Source organism: Hipposideros armiger, unplaced genomic scaffold (genome assembly GCF_001890085.2).
Source record: "Hipposideros armiger isolate ML-2016 unplaced genomic scaffold, ASM189008v1 scaffold_385, whole genome shotgun sequence".
In the NCBI taxonomy this organism is placed as follows: Eukaryota; Metazoa; Chordata; class Mammalia; order Chiroptera; family Hipposideridae; genus Hipposideros; species Hipposideros armiger.
Window position 1 is genome coordinate 1329795 of NW_017731735.1, and position 26253 is coordinate 1356047.

At 50.4% G+C, this 26253-nt stretch overlaps 3 protein-coding genes across 13 annotated transcripts in view; 1 reads left to right on the plus strand and 2 right to left on the minus strand.

Moving 5' to 3' along the window:
- Positions 1–7396, minus strand: part of MMP14 (matrix metallopeptidase 14) — a 9492-nt gene extending 2096 nt beyond the window's left edge. Inside the window, exons 1-8 of the mRNA XM_019663193.1 lie at positions 7019–7396; positions 2925–3073; positions 2554–2676; positions 1860–2167; positions 1195–1356; positions 737–897; positions 417–555; positions 137–287 (exon numbers count right to left, since the gene is read on the minus strand). Of these exons, the coding sequence (XP_019518738.1) occupies positions 137–287; positions 417–555; positions 737–897; positions 1195–1356; positions 1860–2167; positions 2554–2676; positions 2925–3073; positions 7019–7123 (1298 nt within the window). The 5' untranslated portion in view covers positions 7124–7396. The remainder of the gene's footprint in view (positions 1–136; positions 288–416; positions 556–736; positions 898–1194; positions 1357–1859; positions 2168–2553; positions 2677–2924; positions 3074–7018) is intronic.
- A 1900-nt stretch (positions 7397–9296) lies between these two features.
- MRPL52 (mitochondrial ribosomal protein L52) lies at positions 9297–13268 on the minus strand. Of its 6 annotated transcripts, none has more exons than XM_019663012.1 (5): positions 13183–13264; positions 13017–13077; positions 12875–12942; positions 9827–9891; positions 9297–9459 (listed from the first exon to the last, which is right to left on the minus strand). In XM_019663012.1, the coding sequence occupies exons 1-5, from the start codon at positions 13208–13210 to the stop codon at positions 9319–9321; spliced, it is 363 nt and encodes a 120-aa protein (XP_019518557.1). In that variant the 5' UTR covers positions 13211–13264; the 3' UTR covers positions 9297–9318. The 6 variants fall into 6 exon arrangements, with proteins under 6 accessions (XP_019518557.1, XP_019518559.1, XP_019518560.1 ...); XM_019663014.1 differs by having other exon boundaries at positions 13198–13248; XM_019663015.1 differs by having other exon boundaries at positions 13017–13074; positions 13198–13246.
- A 6503-nt stretch (positions 13269–19771) lies between these two features.
- SLC7A7 (solute carrier family 7 member 7) overlaps positions 19772–26253 on the plus strand; it is a 29605-nt gene continuing 23123 nt past the window's right edge. Inside the window, exons 1-3 of one of the 6 annotated variants that reach the window (XM_019663163.1) lie at positions 19857–19946; positions 20317–20443; positions 25403–25945. In XM_019663163.1, coding sequence (XP_019518708.1) covers positions 25447–25945 — 499 coding nt within the window. In that variant the 5' untranslated portion in view covers positions 19857–19946; positions 20317–20443; positions 25403–25446. Of the gene's footprint in view, positions 19947–20316; positions 20444–23441; positions 24308–24332; positions 24592–25402; positions 25946–26253 lie in introns of those variants that run through there. The other 5 variants (XM_019663166.1, XM_019663165.1, XM_019663161.1 and 2 more) reach the window with 5 other exon arrangements.

Sequence of the window (26253 nt, forward strand, 5' to 3'; positions counted from 1 at the left end):
GGCAACAACAGAGGCTCAGCCAGCTCCTTCTCCAGGAAAACATCCCAGGGGTAAAGTGGGTCTTCCTCTAGAATTGTGGGAATCCGGTGGTGGTGCCTGAGGAGGGAGGCCTGGGGCCAAGGGGTTGAGGTCTTACTTGTTTCCCCGGAAGAAGTAGGTCTTTCCATTGGGCATCCAGAAGAGAGCAGCATCAATCTTGTCAGTAGGCAGTCCTCGGCCCAGCTCCTTAATGTGCTTGGGGTAGCCAGGCTCCAGGGAAGCTTCATCAAACACCCAGTGCTTGTCTCCTGGGGAGGAGACAAAGGCAGGATCTGGGTCCCACTTGGATTCTAGGGTCTATGGAAGAGTCAGGTGGAATCTGCTCCTCCAGGGAGACCCTCCCCACACCCAAAGACTAAGGAAGAATGCCTGGTTACCTTTGAAGAAGACAAACTTGCCATCCTTCCTCTCGTAGGCAGTGTTGATGAATGGGGGCAGGCCCCGCCAGAACTGGCCGATGGGCATTGGGTACCCATCCATCACTTGGTTATTCCTCACCCGCCAGAACCAGCGATCCTGGGAGGCAGTCGAGGTGGGAAGAGTACATTATGTCTTGTCACTCAGTCCTCTGGCTCAGTCCCTACAGTTCCCCCACTGTCTCTGTTTTAATTTTTAGTCCTCCTGCTGCTGTTTGCACCCTGCCTCCCCAGTCATAGAGCCCTTCTGTCCCCCAAACCAGCCCATTTCTTCCTCTCACCTTGAAGACAAACATCTCCCCTCGGAGCACGGCCACAGTGTCAAAGTTTCCGTCACAGATGTTGGGCCCATAGGTGGGGTTTTTGGGCTTATCAGGGACAGAGGGCCTGGAGGTGGTCCTGGGTTGAGGGGGCATCTTGGTGGGGGACCCTGACTCACTCCCTGGGGCAGAGAACAGAGGGGCACTTCAGACTTGGTGGCAGAGGGAGAGGAAAGGACAGACATGGGCAGAGAACCCCCTTGGAAAGGTGTGGATGGACCTCTAAAGGAGGCTGAAGCAATCAGCTGGGAGAGGACAGAAAAGGTGTACTCAAAAGTGGGAGTGGATGAAGGCAGGGTCGGGAGTGGGGATGTAGGGAGACTGTAGGGCATTGGGGAAGGGAATACATGAGCAGGCCAGAGAGATGAAGAGTAGACAAGGAGCAGAGAAAAAGGAGCAGGTGGGCATAGATCACTCACCATAAAGTTGCTGGATGCCCCGGCGGTCATCATCGGGCAGCACAAAGTTCTCTGTGTCCATCCACTGGTAAAAGGGTGCCATGATGGCTGAGGGATCATTGGAATGCTCAAGGCCTAGAGCATGGCCCAGCTCGTGCACAGCCACCAGAAAGATGTCGTTTCCTGGAGGGGTAGGGAGGGTTATGAAAACAGCCTGGGTCCCTTCCCTCAGGCTCCCGGCTTTCCCACCAGAGGCTTCAGTTTCACACCCAAACCTGCTTGCCAAGTGTTCCACTCAAAAAGCTACCAGGCAACCCACAGCTCTTCTAGGTGGGAGTGATAGAGTGCTCTGAAGCTGGATCCCAATCCCAGGAGACTGTGTCAAGGGAAGCAAGGTCCTACCTGGGCCTGTTTCTCCCAGGAGTTAGAATAACATTTGTCTGGAAAAGCTGGTGATGTGGATGCTATGAAGTCTGACTGAGAAATCAGTTATTGGGCAAGAGAAGGAACCACTTATAAGCAGCTCAAAGCTGGATTCTTGCCTTTATTGGAAATCATATCTGGAGACCTTTGCGGTCCGTCGTAGCCCTGAGATTTTGGGGCATGAGGTTTTGGGAGGAAGCAGAACAACTCTGTACAAATTGCTGACTCTCCCGGAATAAGAGTCCTAGGGCTACCCGACTCACCATTCAGATCCTCATTTCGGACAGTCCAGGGCTCGGCAGAGTCAAAGTGGGTGTCCCCTCCGATGTTGGGACCTGGGAAATAGGCATGCGCGAGGAAGCCACCCTCGCCATCAAAGGGCGTGCTGTCTCCATGGAAGCCCTCAGCAAAGAAGATCATGATGTCAGCCTGCTTCTCGTGGCCCTCACGGATGTAGGCATAGGGTACCTCTCGGAAATGCAGTGGTGTGGCGCTCTCCCACACACGGAAAGCCTTGCGGATGGCCTCGAATGTGGCATACTCGCCTACCTTGGGGGTGTAATTCTGGATGCTGAGGTCCAGCCATGTGGGGATAGGATGAGAGTATGTTAGGATTACAAGGGGCAAAGTTCTCTTTCCCTGCACTCTCCCAGGTCTGGCTGAATTGCCCGGCCACCTCTGCCTGACCCATCTCTTCCTGCTGCCTCACAATGGATGCTTCTGCCCCAAGTACTGAGGGCTCAGGGGATCTTCAGGCTTTGGCTTTCTGGCCCTGGGTGTACCCCCTCCCCCCCACAGGCTGCACCTCTCTCCAAATGACAGCCATTTTCCTCCCCACTCCCAAGGACACATCCCAGGGAGAGGTGAGTACAGCAGGAGGCCTCTGAGTCTCTGTAAGCACAACTAGTAGGGAAAAGTAACCTGATGTCAGAAAGGCCACTTGCCGGTTGGACTCACCAGAAAGTAATCTCATTATGTTGCCATTTGAGGCCCTGGATGGCATAGCGCTTCCTTCGCACGTTGGCCTTGATCTCTGCCCCAAACTTGTCTGGAACACCACAGCGGGGGCGCTTCATGGCCCTGGGGTAGGTTGGGGTGTGAGGACGGGGATCAGTATAGTGTATGAAAGAGAAAGGTCTTCAGAGGACAGGGGGAATGTCTGGCCCCAGGGTCAGTGGGGGGGAAGGTCAGGGTGACTAGGAGAGAGTCAGGATTATCATGTGGGGATGAGGTATGGGGCCAAGACTCAGTCCGGTAGCAACTTCTCTGGTGCTCAGTGTTATGTCAGCGGGTGCTGGGCAGAATTCCTGCCAGGGTCTAGCACTTACTTCATGGTGTCTGCATCAGCCTTGCCTGTCACTCGCAGACCATAGAACCTCTGCATGGCAGTGATGGCAGCTGAGAGTGACTGGGGAGAGCGCTGTGTGTGGGTACGCAGGTCCCCAGGGGGCAGGTAGCCATACTGTTGCAGCCAGGCCTGTAGAGAAAGGGATGCGGCTTAGAGCACTCCCACATGGCCCAAAGGGAACCTCTTCTTCCTCATGGTACCTGGCATGAACCCTAGGCTTGGTGAGGGAAGGGCAATGAACTCCCAGCCTGGCTCTGGCAGTGGGTCTGGAGGAACTCCCAGGCTGGACCTGAACTCTGGCCCAGGCCCCAGTATGGCTTGTCCTCTTGGAGCTGTGGGCTCACACAGGGGTGGAGAGCCCAACCTCAGGACTTTGGCTGTAGCTGTCTTGAGGATGGGAGCCCTTGTGCTTTACCTGAATCCTTGGATGTCTTCCTCAGAACCAACATTCCTTCCAGCACTTTCCCCCTTTGTGTCAGCGTTCTTGTAAGTACAGCATATCCCCCGAGAATGGGTTGTGCCATGACGGGTGGAGGGGGAAGTGGCTGAGGGGCTACAGTCTTGGGCTTGGCATGAGGCCCTCAGCCTCTTCCCCCTCCACCCAGCTGAGATCTTTTTAGGAAGGAGGGCAGAAAAGGAGCTCGGGCTGAGGCTGGCTGCTGATAGGCGAAGCTGGGCCCTCTGCAGGTGTTCAGCGTGATGCAGCCAGAGCCAGGATCCTGCCAATGTCCCCATCCAAGCAGCATCTGACCTAGGGCTTGGGACCTAAATGCCCATTTAAGATTCTCAGTAGAGAGAGTGGGAGATGGGAGTGGAAGTGGAGACTTGGTGATCGTATTTTATTTCAGGTATGTTGAGAATTGTTCATAATATAAAGGCTGGCATATTGCCTTAAAGTTAGGTTTTTGGTGTTTGATTGAAAGGTACACACACCACAAAATCTTGTTGAGGAAAGAGTCAGCCTTTATTGTAAGAACAATGGAGTACTTTCCTAAAGCCTGCAAAGTAAAATGAGCCAAGTTATATATGGGATATGAAAATGCTTGGATTCTCCTATCGGGAGATAGTACCCAAATATCTGGTCCCTGTTCCAGTCTTGCCTTCTTAAGTAGTCCAGAGAAGGGCTGCAAGTTGCCTGGGATGGGAGCTTGGGGGACAGAGGGGCTGAGGATGCTGTTGTTAGGTACTGCCCCCTCCACCGCAGCCTATTAGGATGGATCTCCATGTGGCCCTGCACCTCTATGCCCAGGCCCTAGTGGTGGAACATTGCTCTTGAACAGGGGCTGGGGGTGATTCAGGAGCAGCTGACTGGGGACCTGAGCCTGCAGGGGCAAGAATTGCAACATGGTTCTGGAAAGTGATCCCCCAAGGCTGATGGAGTTAGGGCCCTAGATGTAAACAACCCAGCCTTTTCCCCAGCCAATAGGCCTGGCCAAAGTAGCCCTAGCACCACCAGGGCTCTGAGAGCCCCTCCTTAGGGGTAGAGGAGGGAGTGAAGTTTAACCTCTGGTATGCTAAGGGGAGGAGGGCAGGGTGCTCCAGGCCTGTGCTGCTCTCCCCAGCAGCTGTATGCTTGCCCTGACCTGCGCTGATTGATGCCACAGCTAGTGACTGTGGGAGACCTGCTGTGGCCTGTGAACAAATATGCAGGAAACTCCCTTTGCCCCTAGCCTCACCTGTAGGGTAGACAAACCCCAGGCTTATGAACCCTGGTAGGGGTTCAGCATTAAAGAAGGATGAGAGTGACTTACTGTGGAACTGGAAGTTAGGAGGACTGAGATCAGGCCACCTCAACCCTCAGGGAGCAAAACTGAGAGGAATTCTCCTAGGGCAAGATGACAGGAGGGTGGGCGGCAGAGAGGTGGGGAGAGTCCACAGCCAGGGGCTCTGGGATAAATTCCCTCCCTGATGAGTCTTTCAGGAGGTTGGCAGGTCTAAATATTCACACCTACAACCCCCATCCCACCTCCAATAGTTAAAAGTGGAGACTTAGTCAAAAACAGGGACTTCCCTGGAGTCAAGCGTCACAAGGCCTGGAAAGGAGGTGCCCCCGTCCCTCTCCTCCTCTCAGACCTAGGCTTTCTTCCCTCACAGGGGCAGGCTCTGAGCAAAGCAAGAACCACAGAGACTCTGAAGTGGGAACCACAGAAGAGAGGACTCTTGTGTCTGCGGCTGGGTGGGGGAAGGGCTGAGTGCCAGACAGGCCAAGGGGAAGAGAGGGCTGTCCTGGAGCTGGTGGAGGGCTATGGAGGCCTGAGGCCTGGGCCACCCCAGCTCTCCCTCCAGATTGGCCTGGAGAGGGAGCAACTAACGATATTGGGTTAAAAAATTTGGTTGGCTTTGTCTTGAAAGGTATTCTCCTAGCAGAAAGTCAAGGGAAGCAGTCCTACCTTTGGCCTAGGAGTCCTGGGGTAGGGGGCAGATCTCTGATTCTCCAGCCGGCCCTGGACGGGAGCCTCTGGGCTGGCTCCTCCCTCCCTCTGCCTCCCACCCCTCTATGGCCCAGAAACAAATGGTGGTTCTGGCACCGGGGCTGCCCATGACCCACTTAAAGCAGAGCCAGGGTTGCTGCCCCTCCCTTAGGGGGCCTAGTGGGGCAGGGAAAGGAGGAAGGCAGGGCAGGCAATGTTGGCAGTGGGCAGCCCCTCAGGCGCCCAGATTCCTTTTGTTGGGAGTGCTCCTTTCAGGCCTCAGATGAAGACTCCAGGCCTGAAAAGAGGATGCCTCCTCCTGGCCAGTGCCAGGATTAGCTGAAGGGCAGATTTTCACACTTCCTGGTCACTTCCATTCCCAGAGCTACACTTTTCATTTCAGCCTCAGATCCCTTCAGGACACAGAGAATGTGTTCTTTTTGGATATGTTTCCTGTAGGGGTGGGACCAGGGCCCCCACGAGGTCGGAGGAAGCCAAGTCCAGATCCCCTCCCCCTTTCCCGTGCCCTTCCCAGCCCCTCTTGACCGCACCCAGGCACCCAGGCCCTCGCAGGGCTGAGTGGGTTGGGATGTCCCAAAATAAGAAGCTGATCAAATCCGTCTCCCACCTTCACCTCAAAATAAAAGAGAGAGAGAGAGAGACAGAGAGGGAGAGAGAGAGAGGAAAAACCTCCTCAGACAACTCCCACGCGACTTCCTCCCCGCCCGGTGGGCCTGCGTCGGGGAATGGGGGGGCGGGGGGCGCGGGACTCAGTCGAGACCAGCGCGGGCGCTTGGGCCCAGGCCCTCTCCACATTTCCCCGTGCGACGCCCCAAATCTCCCTGCAATTAACACAGAAAAGCAATTAACAAAAACAACAAAAAGGGCGTAAAGGCGCCGACGGTGGAGGGGGCAGAGGAGGCGGCGGCGGCCCTGCAGAGCCCCCGCTAACAACGAGAGCTTTGTGTGCACGGAAAGGCGGCCAGGGCGCCAGCGCCGCGACCCTCGACGCCAGGGCTCTGGGCTGGGACCCAGAGGGGGTCCTCCTAGGGAGGCGGGGGTGAGTGGGAGCTGGGGCCAATCTGCCGTCCACCCGCGACCCCACCTGGGCGCGGATGCATGGGTGGAGGGCCCCGCAGGCGGGGAAGCCGGCAGCGGCCGCAGCGTGGGGGGCCGCGGCCGCAGTACGGTCCCCCCCGAGCCCTCCCTGTCCGCCCGGGCGCCGGCGAGCGCGGGTGAGAGTGCGCGGGAGAGCTGGAAAGTTGAAGAAACAACAAACTCTCACACATGACAAGAAATCAAGACAGCGCGGGGTCTGAGCGGAGTCCAAATATTTATCAGGCTCCCAACTGGTTCCAGAGCTGAGCTCAGAGCCCGGGGGAATTGGGGAGGGGCGGGAGTGGGCCTGGCTGTAAAGTTCTCCCAAGGAAAAGAGTGGGAAAGAAGGCGGCGGAGGGGGAGTGGGTAGGCTGGAGGAGGCAAAAAGCTGGATCGACTTGGAAGTTTGGAGATGAGGAAGGAAAGGAAAAAGAAGGGATCCTGCAGGCCGGAGCAGCCAAGACCCCGAGAGCCCTCCTCTCCGAATGGGGCTGTCCCCTTGGAGACCCCCGGGCTCGCCTCCTTGGCTGCACGACTCCGGGCAGGGCCGGAGGAACTCACTTACTTCGGGGCTGAAGCTGCTTTGGGCCGAGCTGAGGGAGGAGAGCGCGGTGGCAAGCGCGAGCAGGGGGAGCAGCAGACTGCTGGCGGGCAGTGGGGAGGGAGACATGGTCCGCGACCGTCCGGGCAGCGGGGCCGTGCAGGCTCCGCGGCGGGGCCCAAGCCCTGGGGTCGCGCCGCCACTCCCTCGGGCGCCTTTGTCTTCGGGAGGCACTGAATTTGGATTCCTAGAGCGCTGTCCACTTGGAGATGAGGCGATTGTTCTTGAAAGCGCCTATTTGCTCGTCCCCTCTTCTCAGTTTTTTGATCTTTCTTCTGCTTAGTCGGCGAACTGGATCGCGAGCCCTCTCTCGCTCTCCTCTGGTCCCTCCCTTCTCCCACAGCCTCTCCTCCGCCCCCGCCCCCAATGCCCTCCTTTCCCGGTGCGGACGTGGTTGTTTCAGCCTGAATCCAATTACAGCCAAGAAGAGCCCGGTAAAAAAAAAAAAAAAAAAAAAAAGCCTAAGTTGACTTTCTGTGGCGGAGGCTGCCATCTCCAGGGGTTGAGGCCACAGCCCAGGGGTGGAGGTGGGGGGCAGTGGAAGGACCCAGAAGACGGGATGTGGGAGACTTTCTCCCCTTAAGCATATTTTGGGTGGCTTGATTCCTCTTGTATTCAGCGTTTATCTCACCTCAGAGTGGGAAGTACTAGGAGGCTCAGTGGCTGGGGCAAACAAGTTCACAGTCTGCGATGGTGGTGAGGGGTCCTCCACATCCTGAGACCGGGGCTGGGGGGTTTGTCTGCTGGGACCTGTGACTCAACCAAATTGAACCTTTGTCCCTTATTCTTGACAACTACCTCTGTCCGTTTAAAAAAAAAAAAAAAGCAACAACAAAACCCAATTTACCACCAACTCACCCCACAACCACATTGGATTGTGTGTGTGTGTGGGTCCCATCCTTATAGAAAGACAAATGTGCTACTTATTATGCCATTTTCAATCTGGCTGCTCCTTAGATTAGAACTGGCTGGGGAGGAAAGGGGTGCAAGGCCACGGAATCTGGGGAAAGGCAAATCAAGTTTGGTAAAATTGTTAGAAGAGATTAAAAGTAGGGTTTACTTCCCTACACTGGAAAAGAGGCAGTTCCTTAAAGGGTAAAAACTCCTTTCGGGACTATGGACTTAGTCTCTGAGAACAAAAGGTGGAGGTATGCACGGAATGGGGAGGGCAGGCTAAAGCCGAGGTTGGGAAAGGGAGAGATAAGAGGTTGAGAACTAGATCTGGAAAAGCAGCACAACACAAGCAGGAAAAGTGTGGGAGACAGAAAACTCGACCATCAGCGAAATCTAAGACCCAAGAATTGCATTGGTCAGCAAGAGAGGAAGGAGGTATTGGGGGAAGAAGGGAGGGAAGGAAAGCAAGGGAAGGAATAATGGAGGCCGGACAGAAATTAGGTCAGGTAGGATGCTCCAGAAATCCTAGAGATCCAGGCACTAAACCAAGTTTGTGCAGAATGGGAAAAAAGTCCAGGGCTCTGTATTGTAATGGGAGCAAAGGTCCTTTCCCCACAGAATCCATGGAAGGAGCCATGATCAATAAAATGTAAGGTTTCCCTGGGTCTTGGGGACAGCGAATAGGTTTGTGGGAGGTATATGGGGGATACCTATCCTACAGCGACTGTTTGGGGACTGAGCACCTCCAGGGCTCCCTACACAAAGTGGGGTCAGGAGGGCAGCCCTCTCTCCAACCAACCTCTGGAATTCAAACAGAACCACAGAAACCTCAGGACCCAAATCTTTAGAACATCCAACACCCAAGTCTGGTTCTTCCCATGTCAGTTTCCCAGTGGGGTATCCTCTTGGGCCATATATCTAGTTAGAAAAACTGACACCAGTTGCTTGCCAAGAAATAGACCTCAGCTGGAAAGTTTTTCATCAAAACATTTATTAAATGTGTAACTGCACATGGATTGAGCACTGTATACGCTTTTCAAGGCTTGAGTGCCTGCCTAAGCCCAAGAAAACTGCTACCCCTTTTTCACATTTGCATAGTAGCTACTGCTCATTTTGGGGCCAGTCCTATAACTTGCAAAGGAGGGGGTAAGATTACCTGAGCAAGATTATCCTGAACTAGAACGGGGCCAGGGGTGAGGGCACTGCCAACCCTTCTAGGCAGTGATCTTATAGCCTGTTTTTGGTGTCCAAGATCTTTTGCTCTGAAGATAGTTGGGAATAAAGAGGCTCTCCTCTGGCTGGGATGAGGCATTTAGGTGATAGAAAAGAAGGCCAGAGAGAGGCAGGGTAAGGGAGACAGGAATTGCTTTTTATTGACTTGGTAGTGCAGTCCCTTTAGGTTTAAGAGCATTTTTCTGCTTCCTTTCTTCTTCCTGCAACTTCTCCTGCTGCCTGAGCTGCCATGCCTGTAATCCAGCATCCATTTCCTGTGACAGCAGTACAACTCGTCTCTGAAACAGACAGGAAAACAGTGTGGATAACATCTGGGGCTTGAGTTCTGCACCATATATCCTTTCACTCACAGATCAAAGTCGGAGGTTTCAGCTGAAAAGTGACACTGCTGACTGGGAAGGGGTGGGACCAGGACCTGGGTTAGAAGCAGGAGGAAGGCAGTAAAATGTGTGGCAGAATATCTACTATTGGTTCCTGCCCTAGGAGTGCCCCACTCTATCCCCCGCTTCTCACAATACTGTTAAAACCTTGGAATCAGGGGTACATGTTAGCTCAGGTGTCTACACAGCTCAAGACAAATTACGATTTAAACTTTCTTCCTCTGATTACATGCAGGTTGCCCCGGCTGGGGCTCTAGCCACTCACTGCAAACTTCTCCCTTTGGGCTTTTCTTCGAAGCTGGCCTTTCATTGGAGGAGCAGGGCGGCCATCTGCAGACAGAAGTGAGAGAAAAGGCAAGTATTAGACATGATCTGTAGCACCTTGTGAAAGCACTGACAGGAATGAGGGAAGAACCAATCTCTAGCTCCTCTCTTCCATTTCATACCCACTGTGGCTTAATTCTCCTAAAACATGTACCTCATCTTCAAGGTCAAGTATGCCAGAATTACCAAGAATAAGTTCCTAGGCATGTTCCTACTCTATTTCACTTACCCCTCATTAGCCTGGAATTCAAAGTCCTTTGCAATGCCGAATCTCCTGTCTTCAGAAACCTTCCACTCAAGCAATCTATCACTATTCTACTCAAAGGAGTTTTTGCTAAATTCCATCTTATTCCATAATGAGACAAATGCCTCTTTCCTTTCCTTCCAGCCAAATTCTCATCCTTAGGCCCACCCCAAGCCCTACCTGTCCCAGAAACCCTTCTCTAACCTCTTCAAGTCTCTCTTATGAAAGATATACATATCAATCATTTAATTATCATCTAAATAGATGGGACATTTATTGTACTATTGTTTGTAGCCTTATTTAGCCATCTCAAATCCTTCTGAAAAGGGGCAGAGCGCTCACTGAATATTATTATTATTTTATTTTTAAAAAGATTTTATTGGGGGAATTGGGGGAGGGAAACAGAGTTGGGGAATAGGGAAAGGGGAACAGACAATTTGCTGTTCCCTTGTTCTTCAGTCTGGTTGTGGAGGATGTCGCTTCACTGGCCCATGTTGGTATTGTGATCATTGCGCTCTTCCCGGGTGAGGCAGTCGCTTGCCGGCCATTGGACGGCCGCTCACAGTGGCTCATGGCAGCTCACACCCGCTGCCGGCTGGCCCCATTGCAGCCTATGCCGTTGCCGGCTGACCCCATTGCAGCCTATGCCCCCATTGCAGCCTATGCCGTTGCCGGCGACTCGTGGCAGCCCAGCTCCAGGTCAAGCTGTTGTTCACCATCTCAGCTGCAGAGGGCGCAGCGTCACTGGACCTCATATGGGATCTGAACTGGGGCCCTGCTGCCCAGAGCTGGCGTCCCAAGCCAACTCTTAACCAACGCGCCACTCGGCCGGCCCTATCATTTAATTTTTAAAATGTCCATACTTAATTTCCCCAAGTAGACTTTAAGTTCCTTGTGATCAGGGACTGTATCGCTAGATTTCACTGTAGTGTAAGCACATAGGCACATAATAAAAATTTCATAAATATCTGTGGAGTTGCTAAAAAGATGCAGTATCTCAAGTAGTTTATAATGGAGATGAAGAGAAAGGACATGTTCAACAAAGAAAGAAACAGAAAGAAAACTCTGCCCAAAAGTTTGAAGGCAAGACAGGTAAGAGATATTATTTATCAGTAAAGAGAACCAATATTGTCTGTGAGGTGCTTTACATTAGTTGTTTCATTTTATCCTTACAAGAACCCTATGAAATAGGTATTCTTCTTTAACAGATGTTAAATGGAATGTTAATGGAAACTGAGATACAATTAAGTAATTTGTCTAAGACCCACAAAATTAGCAAGGAGAGAAGCCTGGATTAAGAATCAATTCCAGGATGGTGGGCTATGCTCACCCGCAACTAAGATTGAACACAGCACCTTGAGCTGAGCTGCCCTGAGCTGCTGACAGGCGGCCGGATGGCTCAGTGGTTAGAGCGTGCGCTCTTAGCAACAAGGTTTCTGGTTGGACTCCTGCATGGGATGGTGGGCTATGCCCACCTGCAACTAAGACTGAACAGTACACACTGAGCTAAGCAGCTGCGAGCTGCTGAAGGGCGGTCAGATGGCAATTGGACTCGGAGCTGAGCTAGCTGCGCCCTCCACAACTAAGACTGAAGGACAACAACTTGTCCTTCCCCAATTCCCCAACACCGTTCCCCTTCCCCAATAAAATCTTAAAAAAAAAAAAAAGATTCCCTAAAAAAAAAAAAAAAAAAGAATCAATTCCAGGGCAGCAGGTTAGCTCAGGTGGTTACAGCGCAGGCTCATACCACCAAGGTTGCTGCTTCGATTCCTACATGGGCCAGGGAGTTGCTCCCTCCACAACTAGATTGAAGACAACTACTTGACTTGGAACTAATGGGTCCTGGAAAAACACACTGTTTCCTAATAAAACTTCTTTTTTAAAAAAAGAATCAATTCCAGCGTCTTTCCAATATTCCACACTACTTCAGGGAGATCCTAGGCTTCCTACAGTAAATAACAAGTAGAAAAAAATCTTCACTGTATTCCTCGGCCACCAAGTATCTGATTAAACAGGACCATACTCCTACAAAACCCACAAGGGTATTAACACTCAGGTCTCTGTGCTGTTGAAGCAGGTCAGGCCTCTGCCCAGTTCTAGTCCTGGCTTTGCTATTACTTAGTGGGTGATCACAGGCAATTCACTTACTTTTGTAGACCTCAATTTTCCCACCTGGAGTTCCTCAGAGGGGTGTGGGTTGTCACTTCAACTTTTCTAACATACCTTCCTCCTAGGGCGTATGTTTCGTTTGTTTGTTTTAAAGGAAAAGGCTTTTCTAGAGGGAGCCCACCATCCTCAGTCCTCACTTTTCTATCCTCTCTGAGAATTCATTTAGACAGCCTCTCAAGGAGCTCTCCCTGCATTTGGTACCAAATCTCAAATAATGTACTCACCACAATGAAAGGCGGTGCTTCCCAACTTTTTAAGAACCACATCCCCTTTGGGAAACACAGAAATTTTGCCACTGCCTTCTCAGGGGGCATCCCAAGTCAGAATTACTTTTGCTTATCTGCACAACCCAGAAAGATCCTGTACAGCTTTATTTTCTATCCTCGCAGTTTAATTTACAAAATAAATAATAGGGCTTCTTTACCCCACCTACAAATATAAAGTTCAACTCGTTGTCCACTCAGACATACTCTCCACCTTGACACCCTCCCCCGCCCTACACACCCGCCCTGTCCAGGGGCGTTTTCTCTGGATGAAACTCTCCAAAGCAGAGTTTACTGTCACATCAGCACTCACCCGCGTAAGACCAGTCTGGGAGCTCCGTAAGGGGCCCATAGCCGGAGGGGCTGGCAGCCAGGCCCTGCCTGGGTGGAGAATAGTCTGGTTAGGACTCAGCGCAGCTTCTGGTACCCCCAGCTTCCCCCAAACCCGCACTCACTGGAGTCTCCACTGGCTGCCCGCCCGAACTGCCGCGCTGCAGTGCAGCCTCCTGACACCTGCTGGGAAAACAGGGCAGAGTTGGGAGAGAGGCCGTGCACCCAGCTCAGGAGTTCCAGGCCCGCCCCCATGAGCTACCGAGCCTATGGACCCCTATACCCACTTACTAGAGAGCAAAGTACCTAAAGCAGCCATGCTGAAGCCAAGAAGCCGGAAGTGGGCGTGGCCTCGGTGGCCACGCACGACGCTGCGGGGGAAGCAGGAAGCCGCCATCTTGATCTAGTTTTCAGTCACGGGCCCCGCCATCTTGGGTCATTGTACGGAAGAGAGGGACAAAACTGCGGCTGGGTTTCTTGGACGAAAACGGTCGTTTTGCGTATGCATCCTCAGTAGTGGTTGCATCCTCAATGAAAGTCGTGTTCTCCCAGACTGAACCGTTCTGAACTGTTTCCACGACCTCCCTGTAGCGATCTCTAGTCCTTTGAAATTTATCCTAACATACACATTACCTGATTCTATCTTCTGCATCACTGTAACATATTTTTCCTAGCCTAAGTCAAACCTAGAGTGAATCAGAAAGTTTGGGTTTTAGTTCTCATTCATTTATTCAACAGGGCCGGCCGAGTGGCTCAGTTGGTTAAGAGCTCGCTCAAGAATGCAAGCTCTGAGCATCACTGTCATCAGTTCGATTCATGGCCGGAGCTGAGCTGCCACTGAGCTGCCAACAGGTGACAGGATGGCTCAGCTTAAAAAAAAAAAAAAAGTAAGTTACATTTATCCAACAAAATCAAAGAACTTCTATGACAAGCACTATATTTGGCGCAGGAGATTCTGTGGAGAGCCAGACATCATTATTCTGATAGAGCTTCCAATCTAGAGAGAGAAGACAATAATCAAATAACTACACATTATTTACTGTATTACAGATGAGATGAGAGTTGGGAAGGGAAGTATGAGTTGTTTGTGCGTATATAATGGGAACTTGATCTAGAGTAGGCTGTCAAAGAAGGCTTTCTTGAGGAAGAAGTACTGGAACTAAGATCTGATTCCATTTTTATAAGAGCTACCACCACACATTGTCTAATATAATCTTTGTAAGAACCTTGTGAGAAAGGTACTTGTAGGTGGCAAACCCATATCTGTGACTCCTTCCCTCTTCTTTTTTTTTAATCACGTACGTGCCTTGGGGAAGTCATTTATCCTTATTTTCTTCATTTAAAAAAACCTTAAAACATCACATTTATGTAAACATTTTAAAGAATGATAAGGTAAGTGAAAGTGCTTTATAAATGGTGAAGCTTCTACAAAAGGGCCTATTACTGTGTGCTAGGCTAGACACTTAAACATGTGCTGACTGGGGGAACCTGAGGGAGTGGTATAATGGTCTATATGGAAGTTTATCATTTCCTTCTGCAAGACTGGGAAGTTTTTCCACAGGAGGTGGCTCTGAGCTGTGCTTTGAAAGAGGGGAAGGGTGGATCCTAGTGTAAGAAGTAAAACCAGAAGAAGGCATGGGAACAAAAGAACCTTGGCTATAAGCCAACAGATGCATCCAAAAAACTAAGCAAGGGAAATAAGACAATAGAGTACCATTATCATCTGACATTCATACAGTTCATTTTCACTTATCAAAACACTTCTATATAAATGATTTCATACAATTTTCATAATAAACCTGTAAAGTAGATAAGACAGTCCAGGAAGTAATCATTGTACAGATTGCTTGTAGTTTTTCAGAGATCAGGAAATTGAACCAAAATGTGGTCGTGGATTTATTGTTTTACAGTTTCAGTAACAACTGAGCGACACCTTCCCCAAGCTGGGCTCCATGTGCCTTTGGCTGGTTCCAAGATAGACAGCTGAGGCAGACAGCACTGGAATCTCATTACATAGTTTACAGTTAAGGAATCAAGTAGTAGAAGCCAAGGGCTAGAAAAATAACCTCAGTGTCAACATTCAAGATTGAAGGAAAGATGACAGGCTGGCACTACCACCAATGCTATATCGTTATAGTGTTTATAGAATTGAACCAGTAACACTCCTCGATTCTAGTAGCTCACACTAGGGCAGCAGTTCTCAACCTGTGGGTTGCGACCCCTTTGAGGGTCGAACAACCCTTTCACAGGGGTCGCCTAAGACCATCGGAAAACAAAAAGATATTTACATTACGATTCATAACAGTAGCAAAATTACAGTTATAGAGTAGCAACGAAAATAATTTTATGATTGGGGGTCACTTACAACATGAGGAACTGTATTAAGGGGTCACGGCATTAGGAAGGTTGAGAACCGCTGCACTAGGGGGACACCATTGATTTGCAAAATCATAAAAAAGGACACATGCATTAAAGTGAACAAAATAATGTGGACAATGTGAACCCTACATGCAAGAGTGAACATGTGCAATAATTTAATAGCTGTGGGAGTCAAGGAGCTAGAGCTGGAGAACTTCAGGGGCAGGATGGGAAGTTTGACTTGGAAAACTGTGAAATGTGGGAGGGGAAAGGTCTTTGGAAAAAAGACAAGTTCAGCCTTTGACGTGGTTAGTTTGACGTGGCAAGGGGACAATCCATGGGTTGTAGAAAATATGGGTTAGGATTTTGAGAGAGAGGGAGAGAGAGAACACTAGTGCTGACAGCTGACATCATCAGCATTCTCAGGGACCTCGTGGAACACTTGCAGGGGAGGGGTCTGGTACTTGTGCAGCACTCCCCAATGACTTCATCAGACTCATAAGCCACAGGAAAGTGGCTTCAGCAATCCAAACTAGATATCTTTCAACTTCTGGAGCTTATCTGGCAAAGGCTGGAGTTAAGAGCAACAGGAAGCAGCAGGAACCTGAGCTTAATGTCTTCCCTCACTTTAATTCCTTTGCCTCTCAGGGGCATCGTGGCCTGTATTTGGCTTATCCACTCATGTTTTTGTCCAATATGTTTATTCAAATATCCTTCTGTCAGGTCTGTGTACAGTAATTTTTGTACAAGTGCACTGCTGTAGGAAATTAGGTGCTTTTTAACCATTGTGATGAATAAATGATGTTGGAGAAGAGCGTAAGTAAAGCTAACTCTAGGTTGCCAATTCCACATCATTTTGTATCCTCTTTCCCTTTTTGCGTGCTTGTGACCAAATTTTAAGGTTGAAGAAGAGGGAACTAATTTGGGAAGTGTCTTATTTCATATTGTCTTCCTCCTTGGGACAGACAGCTCAAGATGAGATCACTGTCACCCCCACAAAGAAGTATGGGAACTGACGGCTGGCTATAAACCACCCACTCACACAATACATTGCTTTGCATATTATTTTCTTATTACTTACATAATTTATTGTAACATATTCCCTTTCTTTTCCCATGGCTGTCAAATCCCTGCTAAATCAGTACAGGTTAAATGACCCAGCTTCAAGATGGGTAAATTATGGCCTCCGGCTACACTCTTTTTACTTGCCTGACAGCTGGGACGTCTCTTAAGCTGTGTGTCTGTCCACCAGACTGGTCTTGAAGGTAGGTGGCTCTCTGAATTTCTGCAGAGTGGCAATGTTGGCTTTAAAAAAAGCTGGACGGTCCAAAAGGTATACAAAAAGAAACTGTATTATTTGCAAGTTATCTTTTAGCCTTAAAACGTGGTGAAGCATTTTCAGATCCCTTTTCTTGAACTAGCCCAGCAAATCCCTCTTTTGTTGTGTCCACACTGCCACTAAGACTCTTCAGATGAAAGGTGCTTTGGTGAGTCCAGCTTCCCAGGCACCCTCAGCCCGGACATTTTTTGTTAAGTGCTGCCTCCTGGCGGCGGCTCTACTGCCCGACACCTTCCCGGCCTGTTGGAGACCACTGTCTATAATTTGGGATCTGGAAGCTGATGCAACAACTCCCCCGAAGGGGCGGGGAGTTGAGAACCGGGTAGAGGAGACGCCCTTCCGGGAGACCCCTCCCATGGCTCCAATCGGGCGCGGCTCCCACTCCCTTTCTCTACAGGGCTCTGCAGTTCAGGGTCCCTCCAGAGTTTCAGCCGAGCGTCTCGGGGCTGGAGGTGGGGTTGCCAGGGTTTGGCGCTCTCGTCCAGACCCCCGTCGGGTTGCCAGTTCGGGTTGGGTTAAGGGGGAGGGAAAAGGGAGCTGAGCGTTCCCGGTGCGGAGGACGCGTCGAAGGGTGCTCACGGTCATTTTCAAGAGCGTAGCTGTGCCTTAGCGAGCAGACGGCCGGGGAGAGGGTTGCGGGGTCTCTCGGTTCTCCGCCCTTTGCCCCCTTCGCCTACACCCATAGCCCCCCTCTTCTAGCGCTTCCTGGAGCCCGGGAGGGGCGGAGGCTGCTTGGCCAGGTGGAGGGCACGGATGGGACGCCGGGTGGAGTGGGGTCCTTTGTCCCCCAAAGCAGTACCCGGTCCGGCCTTCGCAGTTGGACCTGGACTTGAGGAAAGACCGAGCTCTTCAGTGGGGCATTGAGGGCGGGCGGTGGTAGGGTCGGGGTTTGGGAAGGCGAGATCTTAGGGTCGTATACACGGAACCGGGAGCCAAGAGAAGGAGACGGCGGGAGTGACGTGAAGGGGCCGAGCCCCGGGAAAGCAAGACTAGGTGGGGGAGAGTGGCAAAGGTGAAGCGCGGCACGCCGGCTGGGCGGGGGCGGTGAGGGTGTGGGGAAGGGTCGAGGAACGACCGGAAGGGCAGAGAGAGCTGAGGGCGGGATTGCCGAGAGGGGCTCTGGGAACAGTTAACGCTTAAGGGTTTGCGATTCCACTCTTTTCGAACCCACCTTCCTTTGCGTGAACCTGAGCGCTTGCCTCCCTCCACCTTCTCTGCCCTTCCACCGCTTCGCTGCCGTCGTGTTTTGCTCTTGCCGCATCCAGACAGGTCCCGGAGCCTGGGTGTGGGACCGAGCACCGAGAGCTTCCCGGATTCAGGAGAGCAGAAAGCGTGTTAGATGAGGGCCTTTTTGTTTTTGTTTTCCCGTTAATGAAACAAAAAGTTTCAAACCATTTTGGGCCTCCCAGTAAAAATGAAAATTATACCCTTCCCTTCAACCTATTACTATCAAAAAGAATAAATACCTCCAAATACTCCTTGCTTAGGAGCCAGAGCATCAACAACATAGGTTGGCCTGAAGGGCAAGTTTAAGGACATTCCCAGAGCCTAGCCAGCTGGGAAATCAGTCTAGGGGGAACAGCATTTATTCATTTATTCTTCCAGCAAATATTGTCTACAAAAAATTGCCCTCTACTGGGGATAGGAGTGAATAAAGCTCTGGTATTGCTTGCATTCTAGTGGGTGAGGTGACAACGAATAAACCCCTGGTGGTAGTGAGTGCCCTTGAAGAAAAGTCATGGTGAAGGGATGGAGATTGACAGAAGTGGCTTCTTCAGAGACTGCTCAGGGAAGGCCTCTGATAGGGTGGAGTTTAAACACAGACTTGAATGGATTGAATGAAGGAGTGAACAATACCTCCGGGGAGAATGTTCCAGGAAGAGGGAACAGCAATTGCCAAAGTTGTTAGTTGGGAGCATGCTTGTGTGGCAACTGCAAGGAGGCCAGTGTGGCTGGAGTGGAGGGAGAGAGAACAGGGGCCAGACCAAGGGGAAGCTTTAGACTTCCTTAGACTTTCCCTCATTTTACAACTTGGACTTGACCCCCTAGGAGGATTAAGGGGTAGACCAGCTGGGCTGCAGCCTGGGTCTAAAATGGCACTAAATCATTCTTAGAGTACTCTAATTTGGACAGTTGGTGCCAGTGAAATATGATTTCTGTCTCTGTCTCTTGGTGAATTGTATGTTGGCTCCCATCCACTGAGAGATCCTTAACAACTGCTTACCTGGACCACCTGTCTCCAGAATAATTTTGCAACCCACAGATAACAGCTAAAAGTTGTAGGGTGTAGCTCTGTCATCAGCTTTTAGTTGCCTAAAGGAAGCAATCACAGCTGGAATTCTGAGAATGCATCATATGCTGTGAATTGCCACTCCCTGAGAGAGATTTATGATATATCTATATTTTAAATGGTCTAATATGCCTACTGAGAAGTCATCTGCTTCAGAAAGTTGTACGTAATGAATTCATATAAGTTCTAATTTGAATAGAAAGAATGAGGCTAACAGTTTTTATTCCGAGAAAATCATATTCCCCACTTTTGTTAAACAAACAAACATTCAGCAGATATTTAAATAATCCTGGTTTGAAGGAGTGCCAACTCATTAGCCCTGTGCCAGGGCTTACTCAGGCCCCCTTGGCTGGCCTTACTTGGCAACACACACATCACCTGAACCAATTGGGGACTGGAGACTGTGAGTGGGCTTCCTTAGTGTGTGTGTGTGTGTGTGTGTGTGTGTGTGTGTGTGTGTGTGTGCGCGCGCGCGCGGGCGCGCTTGACTGTACCCCCAAAAGTGGCCTTCCTTGGCATATACTGCCTTACATCCGGGCTGAAATGGCAGTGAGCTTCTTGAGATGGGGTCGCAGAGGTCCATTGCCCTAACCGTGGATCCTGTGTCCTCCGCAGGACCAAGGATAGTATACCAGCGGGAGATGCACAGGAAGTGGAATGAGGGGGAGGAGGAGTTGTAAGGGCAACAGGGGGTAGGGCGAGTCGCTAGGAGAGCGTCAGTGCTCAGTGTATGTAGGGTAACAAGAAAGTTCAGGGGCAGAGGTAGGGAAAAGGAGGTGCCGGGACTCCTGGAGAAGGTGCCTAGAGGCGGCAGGTGTTGAGGTCCTCTGGGTCCCAACTCCAGCCCGTTCCCCTGGCCCCTCCCCGCTGCCGCTGCCAGCCATAGTCACACTTGTGTTTTCCTGTTTTCCATTTCGGTCCCGTCAACCTCTCTGCCTTTTCTGCTCCTCAGAGTCAGCTGCTACAGCTCCAGCCATCCGGGGTGCCCCTTTCTAGCACCTTTCCCTCCCGCACCCCAGCGAGCTGGTAGCCCCTCCTCCTCGAACCTGCCCAAAGGTCTCAGGACTGGTAAGAGGTGGGAGACGGGGACAGTGGGTAGAGGGGAAGTGCAGGAAGAGCGAGGAGGGAGAGTCCTGAAAACTGACTGAATGGAGACCCAAGAGCCTCTTGTTTCCAGGTCCCAGCCCTGGTCCTCCCTATGCAGAGCCCTCTGCTCAGACTTCAGCCCTAACGTTAATGGAAGCCCTGGCCACAATTTCTTCCTTGTTTCACTATTTTTTATTTATTTTTGTATTTTAAGGGATTGTTGTAGCCACAGTGGAATATATAATAGAAAACCAAATAGAGAACTGGTGAGGGAGGAGCTGAGCCTCCGGCCTGGGGTGATGGGGCAATCTAGCTGTACTAGAGTTTATCTGTTTTCTATTTCTGTTGTTAGGAGAGGCGGCACAGACCGGTTGGAGCTCGAAAGGCAGAAGGACATGGGGTCTCTGGGAGAGAAAGTATCTGCTCACATTTAGCTCCCTGAGCCAAGACCCTGAACTGTGTGCTGGTTACTGGAGCTAGTGTGTTTTGGTGCTGCCATTAATGGGTGGGGTCAGTGCAAGGGGAGTCACTGGCTGCTGTGCCAGGCACCGAATGCTGGGGGCCCTGCTGCTTGCATTCCCTGAACCCCCGAATCTGAAACTTCTCCCACAGGCTGTAGGATGAGTCTGTTTTCCTGTAATCCCCACTAGGTCTTGAATGCACTTCAGACAGGGAAAGAAGAAATGATGCTGCGTGTCAGGAGTACCGTTATCTCATGGGAAAGTTATTCTGTAAAGCCTGGGGTGGAAGAGCCCTTTAAGAGAAGTCCTGCCTGTCCTAGGTTGCCTGACTGGTGGAAGCATTACCCCGTTAGCCAGGGTCTCAGGGAGGAATGTGAACTGCCAAAGGTGGTGCCTTTATGCCCACAGCGTTGGTGCTAGGCAGTAGTTGAGAAAAGAGGGGCATCTTTTCTGTGAAGGACAGCCCCCTGCCCAGTTTGTGTGGGTGGGGTGAAGCTAGGCTCCGAAGGAGGTTCTACTCGTAGCACTTCCTGATCAGGCCGCTAGGGTATGCTGTTTGCTGGAGTGTGGACAGTTTCTGTCTCAAGATTCCAGGATGAGGACTTCACTTTTCAGATTCCACTAGCCAGGAACTAAACCCGACACACTTCTCTCCCCGCTTTCTCTCACGCTGTCTCCTTCCTTTGTCCCGCCTTCATTCCTTTTTTTTTTTTTTAACATCCCGTTAGGACACATGCCCACCCCTTGGTGCCGATGAATTTGGTCTTAAAAGGGCAGGCATGATGATATATTTCCGTGTGTCTTGTTTGCTTTAGAAGCGGGCACCCTAGCAATTGCAGTGCTGCCAAGAGGACTCGTAATCACCTGCAAAGGGATGAGAAAGGAGAGGAGCAGCCAGGAAGGAGACGGACGGGCTTTGTTGGACGGTCTAGGCTTCGGGCTGAAGGAGGACTAAGGCTTTCTTTTTCATCTAATCACACCCTCCCCGAGATAATTCATTATCGAGCCACCTGAAGTACTTTTTTTGTCTGAGGAAGGCCTAGAGGCTGGACAAGTCAGAGAGGGTGGAGAGGTTGGGGAGGTCATGTAGTGCAGGTTAAGAGCTTGGGCTCTGTGGCTAGCCTAGCGGCTGCCCTCACTAGTTTGACACCCTGGCATGGGGCTTAGTGGCTGTAGGGAGGATTGAATGAGATAAGGCATTTATGTGCTTAGCAGTATGTCTGGCCCAGGTATGTGCTCAATAAATGACAGCTATTATTATAAAAGGATTTAGGGGGCAGCTTGGGAGAAAAGGACAGTCTCCTTTGGATGGATTTGTTGATGTAAGAAACAGCCAGACCTGTAGAGAATTTTTATGAGTTTATCTGAGCCAAACTGATGATATATGCTAGGGAGCAAGATCTCAAATGCTCCAGAGAATAACAGTTTTACAGTTTCTTTTATGCATTTTAAATTAAGGAGAGGACGAAGAAAGATTATGTGGAGGTAGGAAAAAGCAAGGCAGGGATTGGATTACAGGTTAAACTTGAGTGCTCTCTTGAGGGGGGGGGTCTTGTCTTAGAAGGAGGGACCTAAAAGGGTGTCATGTCTTAGAAGGAGGAGTCTGAAAGGGCATTTCAAAGGTGCGTTAACCTAGTTGCACAGAAACAATGGACAGGGATTGCTTAAGGTAAAGATGAGCCTTTTAATAAAAAAGTTATATACCTGGGGCATGACTACCCATTAGGACCTGCCCAGTTAGGAATTTATGATCAGATCACCCTGTGAGGTTACTTTCCATAGCACCCCTTTTTTCATCCACAGACTTCAGCCATTCATGAGAGTGGCTTGGGAGAAGCATGACCTCTGGGAAGGTTAAACCTGGATCCCTCTCTTGGTTTAAAAAAAAAGTTAAAGCGGCTAGGATGGGAGGCTGGAGGGTACAGATAAGGCCCTCTGGGATTTTTATTCTTTTTATTTTTTCATTTAATTTAATTTAATTTATTTTTAAAGATTTTTTTTAAAATTGGGGAGTTGGGGGAGGGGAACAGTGTTGGGGAATTGGGGAAGGGGACCAGCCAAGTTGTTGTTCTTCAGTCTTTGTTGTGGAGGGTGCCAGTCGCCATCTGGCTTCCCGTCGGCAGCTCGTGGCCTCTAAGATCAAGGCGCTGTGTTACAATCTTAGTTGCGGGTGGGTGTAGCCACCATCCCATGTGGGAGTCAAACCCAGCAGCCTTGTTAAGAGCGCACGGTCTATCCATTGAGCCATCCAGGCAGCAGCTCAGCTCAAGGTGCCAAGTTCAGTCTTAGTTGTGGGTGGGCATAGCCCACCATCGAACAGGCAATCTTATTGTTACACCAGCTGAGCCGTCCTGCCACCTGTTGGCAGCTCAGCAACAGCTCATCTCGGGTGCAGCGTCACTGGCCCATGTGGAAATCGAACTGGCGGCCCTGTTGCTCAGAGCCCGTGTTCTTAAGCCAACTCTTAACCAACTGAGCCACTCAGCTGCTCCCCCTCCCCCGGGATTTTTAGATCTTCATTCTCTGGTTGTTTCTGAACAACTAAAGAGGTTTGTTTAAAAAGGGTGTAAGGGACAGATAGCTGGATTTCACAATGGATAGAGTGTATTTCTTTTGGTAAAAGAGATCCAAAATACCAGATTTAAGTAGATAATAAAGGTAGAATAATCTATGATCTCCAAAAAATGCTCAGCTTCTTTCTGTCCTGGGCCTGTCTGTTCAGATAGCTCATTGAAATCTTATTTCTCCATAGTTTTAGCAGGGGTCGGCAAACTTTTGAGACCGAAGAGCCACCACCAGTGGTCAGCAAACTGGGACTCGGGAGTCACATGCGGTTCTTTGGGTACGTACATGTGGCTCTGTTGAAAGTGAGAATGAAAACAAAACTATCATAGTTTCATTTATAAAAGTTTTTAAGGATATTATTCACATAATGATGATTATGTAAAAATATATTTATGGCTCTCAAATAATTTTTAAATTGTTGTGAGGGACAGGATTGGCTCTTCCAGGGATCAGCAGACTTTTGAGACAGAACGTACCCAAAGAGCCGCATGTGGCTCACGGGCTGCAGTTTGTCGATCCCTGTTTTTAGGAAATTGGAGTAAGCTTGTATTTGGGGAAGGTGTTTAGAGGAATTATACTTATTCCAAAGATCCTAGTATGTTTTCTTAAGGATGAAAGGGCATGTGAGGGGGTGGGGATACAGCCAGAGGCTTGAGTGTCATTTCCCGACCTTGTTTCCTTGGAAGTAGCTTACGGCTCAGCCTTGAGGTAATGACCCAAGGTCTAGGGCAGCCACCCCTCACTCTGTGTGGGGAAGTGTGCAAAATGCTTTTCTTAGGACGGCCAATCACGAGGTGCAGGGATTGCACTTATACTTCCTCTAACCTCGGTTTGTGGACAAGCCTTTGTGTCTTTGTGCAATCCTCCTGCCTTTCTTGTTTGGGATGAGAAGTGGCCTAGGGTGGGGCCTGGAGGACAAGGAGAGAGGGCTGTGCATTCTTTCTCAAGCACTGCCTTGTCCTCAAACTGGCTAATTTGCTCCAGGACAATTTACCCAGGGCTGCAGAGCGGCACTTTCTTCTGTTTTCTGTCAAAGGAGATCCCTGAGGGAGGTCTGCCTTATCGCAGAAAGTGCTGATCCCAGAGCTCTTAGCTGCCCTTTTTGCAGAGGTGAAGGGCCAATGAACCTTGGACCCAGACAGTTGCTTAATACTCCTCTCCCCCGCCCTTCTTGACTTCTTGATTTGACTTAAATCCATAAGCACTTGCCTGGCCATTCCTTTGACTGCTGGCTGAGGAGAAGTGGTCAGAGCATAGCTCCGTGACCTCCACTGGCCTCTGCCGCTGCAGGAACCTGCTTACACCCCTGGCCAGGTAGTGAGTGTGCTTCTCGCCCTCTCCTTCAGCCCCGCTCACTTGCCCCCACCCCTTTTGCTGCTGTGCAGTATTGAATCACTTCCTCTTCCCAGTGCGTCTAGCCCTAGTATCTTTCCACTTGCGTGGCCAGCCTCGCCTATCTTTCTCTCAGCTGTCCCTGCTCTGTGGTGCCCAGCATCAGCTGCTCCGCTTCAGCTGTTTCCTGGCCTTGGCTTTGGGTGCTGTCTCTCCAGCAACGACTCCTGGGTGGGGAGTGGTCATCAGCTGATTCCAATCATCTCTAGGTTGGGCTGTACATTTGGCTAACGCTTCTGCAATTCATACTTTTTTTTAGGGGCGATGCAACTATGCTGTGAGGGGGATTTGATGGTAGAAGGTCTGGAATACTAGGGACTGGGAAAGGTACCTGGGAAAGGAAAAGCAATGAAAAGAGAATAGCTTGTCTTCTTTCAGGGTCGGTTGGGGCTGCTGGGGTTTTGTTAGGGTTGAAGAGTTTACCTAAGGGTTGTTAAGGGATGCCCCCTGAGCTGGGCGATGGTTGTGGGTTTTCAGCAAGAGATCTCTGAAGACTTTAGGTTTGCCAGAGCTAGTGTCCTTGGGGAAAAACAGCGGTGTTGTGAGGAGAACCCACAGATTATTTGCTTGCAAGGTTGGTCCCTCAGTTTACATCTCAGCGCAGTTGAGCCTGAAATTGGAGGGAAGACAATTTTTTTGGAGTAAGGCTGAAAAAAACGCCTGCTCAAATCGTTATGGTTACACCTGGGAACTGCCAGATCGCTCTTGTTCCTCCTGTCTCTCATCACAGCAGGCTCGGGATTTAGAACCAGAATTTAGTTTTGTAGTTTGTAAACCAGGTAGGCACCAGCCTCATGATGAGAGACAGATGCTTTCTATCTGGGGAATGAGTGCCTTTCCTTACAAATTCAAGTTGGGGTGGTTTTGATGAGCCAGCATGAGAAGAAGAGGTTAGTGGGAGGTGGGAGGCAAGAGAGAGGGGGGCGTGGGTGAGGGCAGGCTGCCCATACTGGCCCCTCTGCGGGTGGGTTCTATGGAATTGCCAATTACCTGATATATGTCTTCATCGTTCTTAATTAGAGGGCAATGCCAGGAAGCTGGTGAAACCTTTCTTCTCCTCCGCCATGGGTGAGGGCAGTAAGTATGAAGTGGCCTCCCAGCACGTGGGGGACGCCTCCTCTTTGGACGAGGAGGCCCACCCAGGGCCCGAGCAGGTGAAGCTGAAGAAGGAGATCTCGCTGCTGAACGGCGTGTGCCTGATTGTGGGGAACATGATTGGCTCGGGCATCTTTGTGTCCCCCAAGGGCGTGCTTATGTACAGTGCCTCCTTTGGCCTCTCCCTGGTCATCTGGGCTATTGGGGGCCTCTTCTCCGTCTTTGGGGCCCTTTGTTATGCGGAACTGGGCACCACCATTAAGAAGTCTGGCGCCAGCTATGCATACATCCTCGAGGCCTTTGGGGGATTCCTTGCCTTCATTCGACTCTGGACCTCCCTCCTCATCATCGAGCCTACCAGCCAGGCCATCATCGCCATCACCTTTGCCAACTACATGGTGCAGCCCATCTTCCCCAGCTGCTTCGCCCCCTACGCTGCCGGCCGCCTGCTGGCTGCTGCCTGCATCTGTAAGTGGGGCTGGTGGAGTGCCGGGGCAGAGGCTGGGATGTGAGTCAGTCAGCCAGTCAGAAGGAGATGGAAAGGAATGCATGTCTCTGACAAACTCTTTAAAAACAAAACAACACAACAACAAAACAAATAATAATAATTAATGTATGCTTTGTGTGAAAATTCTAACAGTACCGATGTGTAAAACAATTTTTTTTTTAACCTTTCACCCAGCTTCCCATGGTAAGCATTATTAGCAGTTTGTGTGCCCTTCCTGATTTTTTCTTGCTCCTATAATAGATGAAGTTTTTTGTTCCGTTTTACAAAA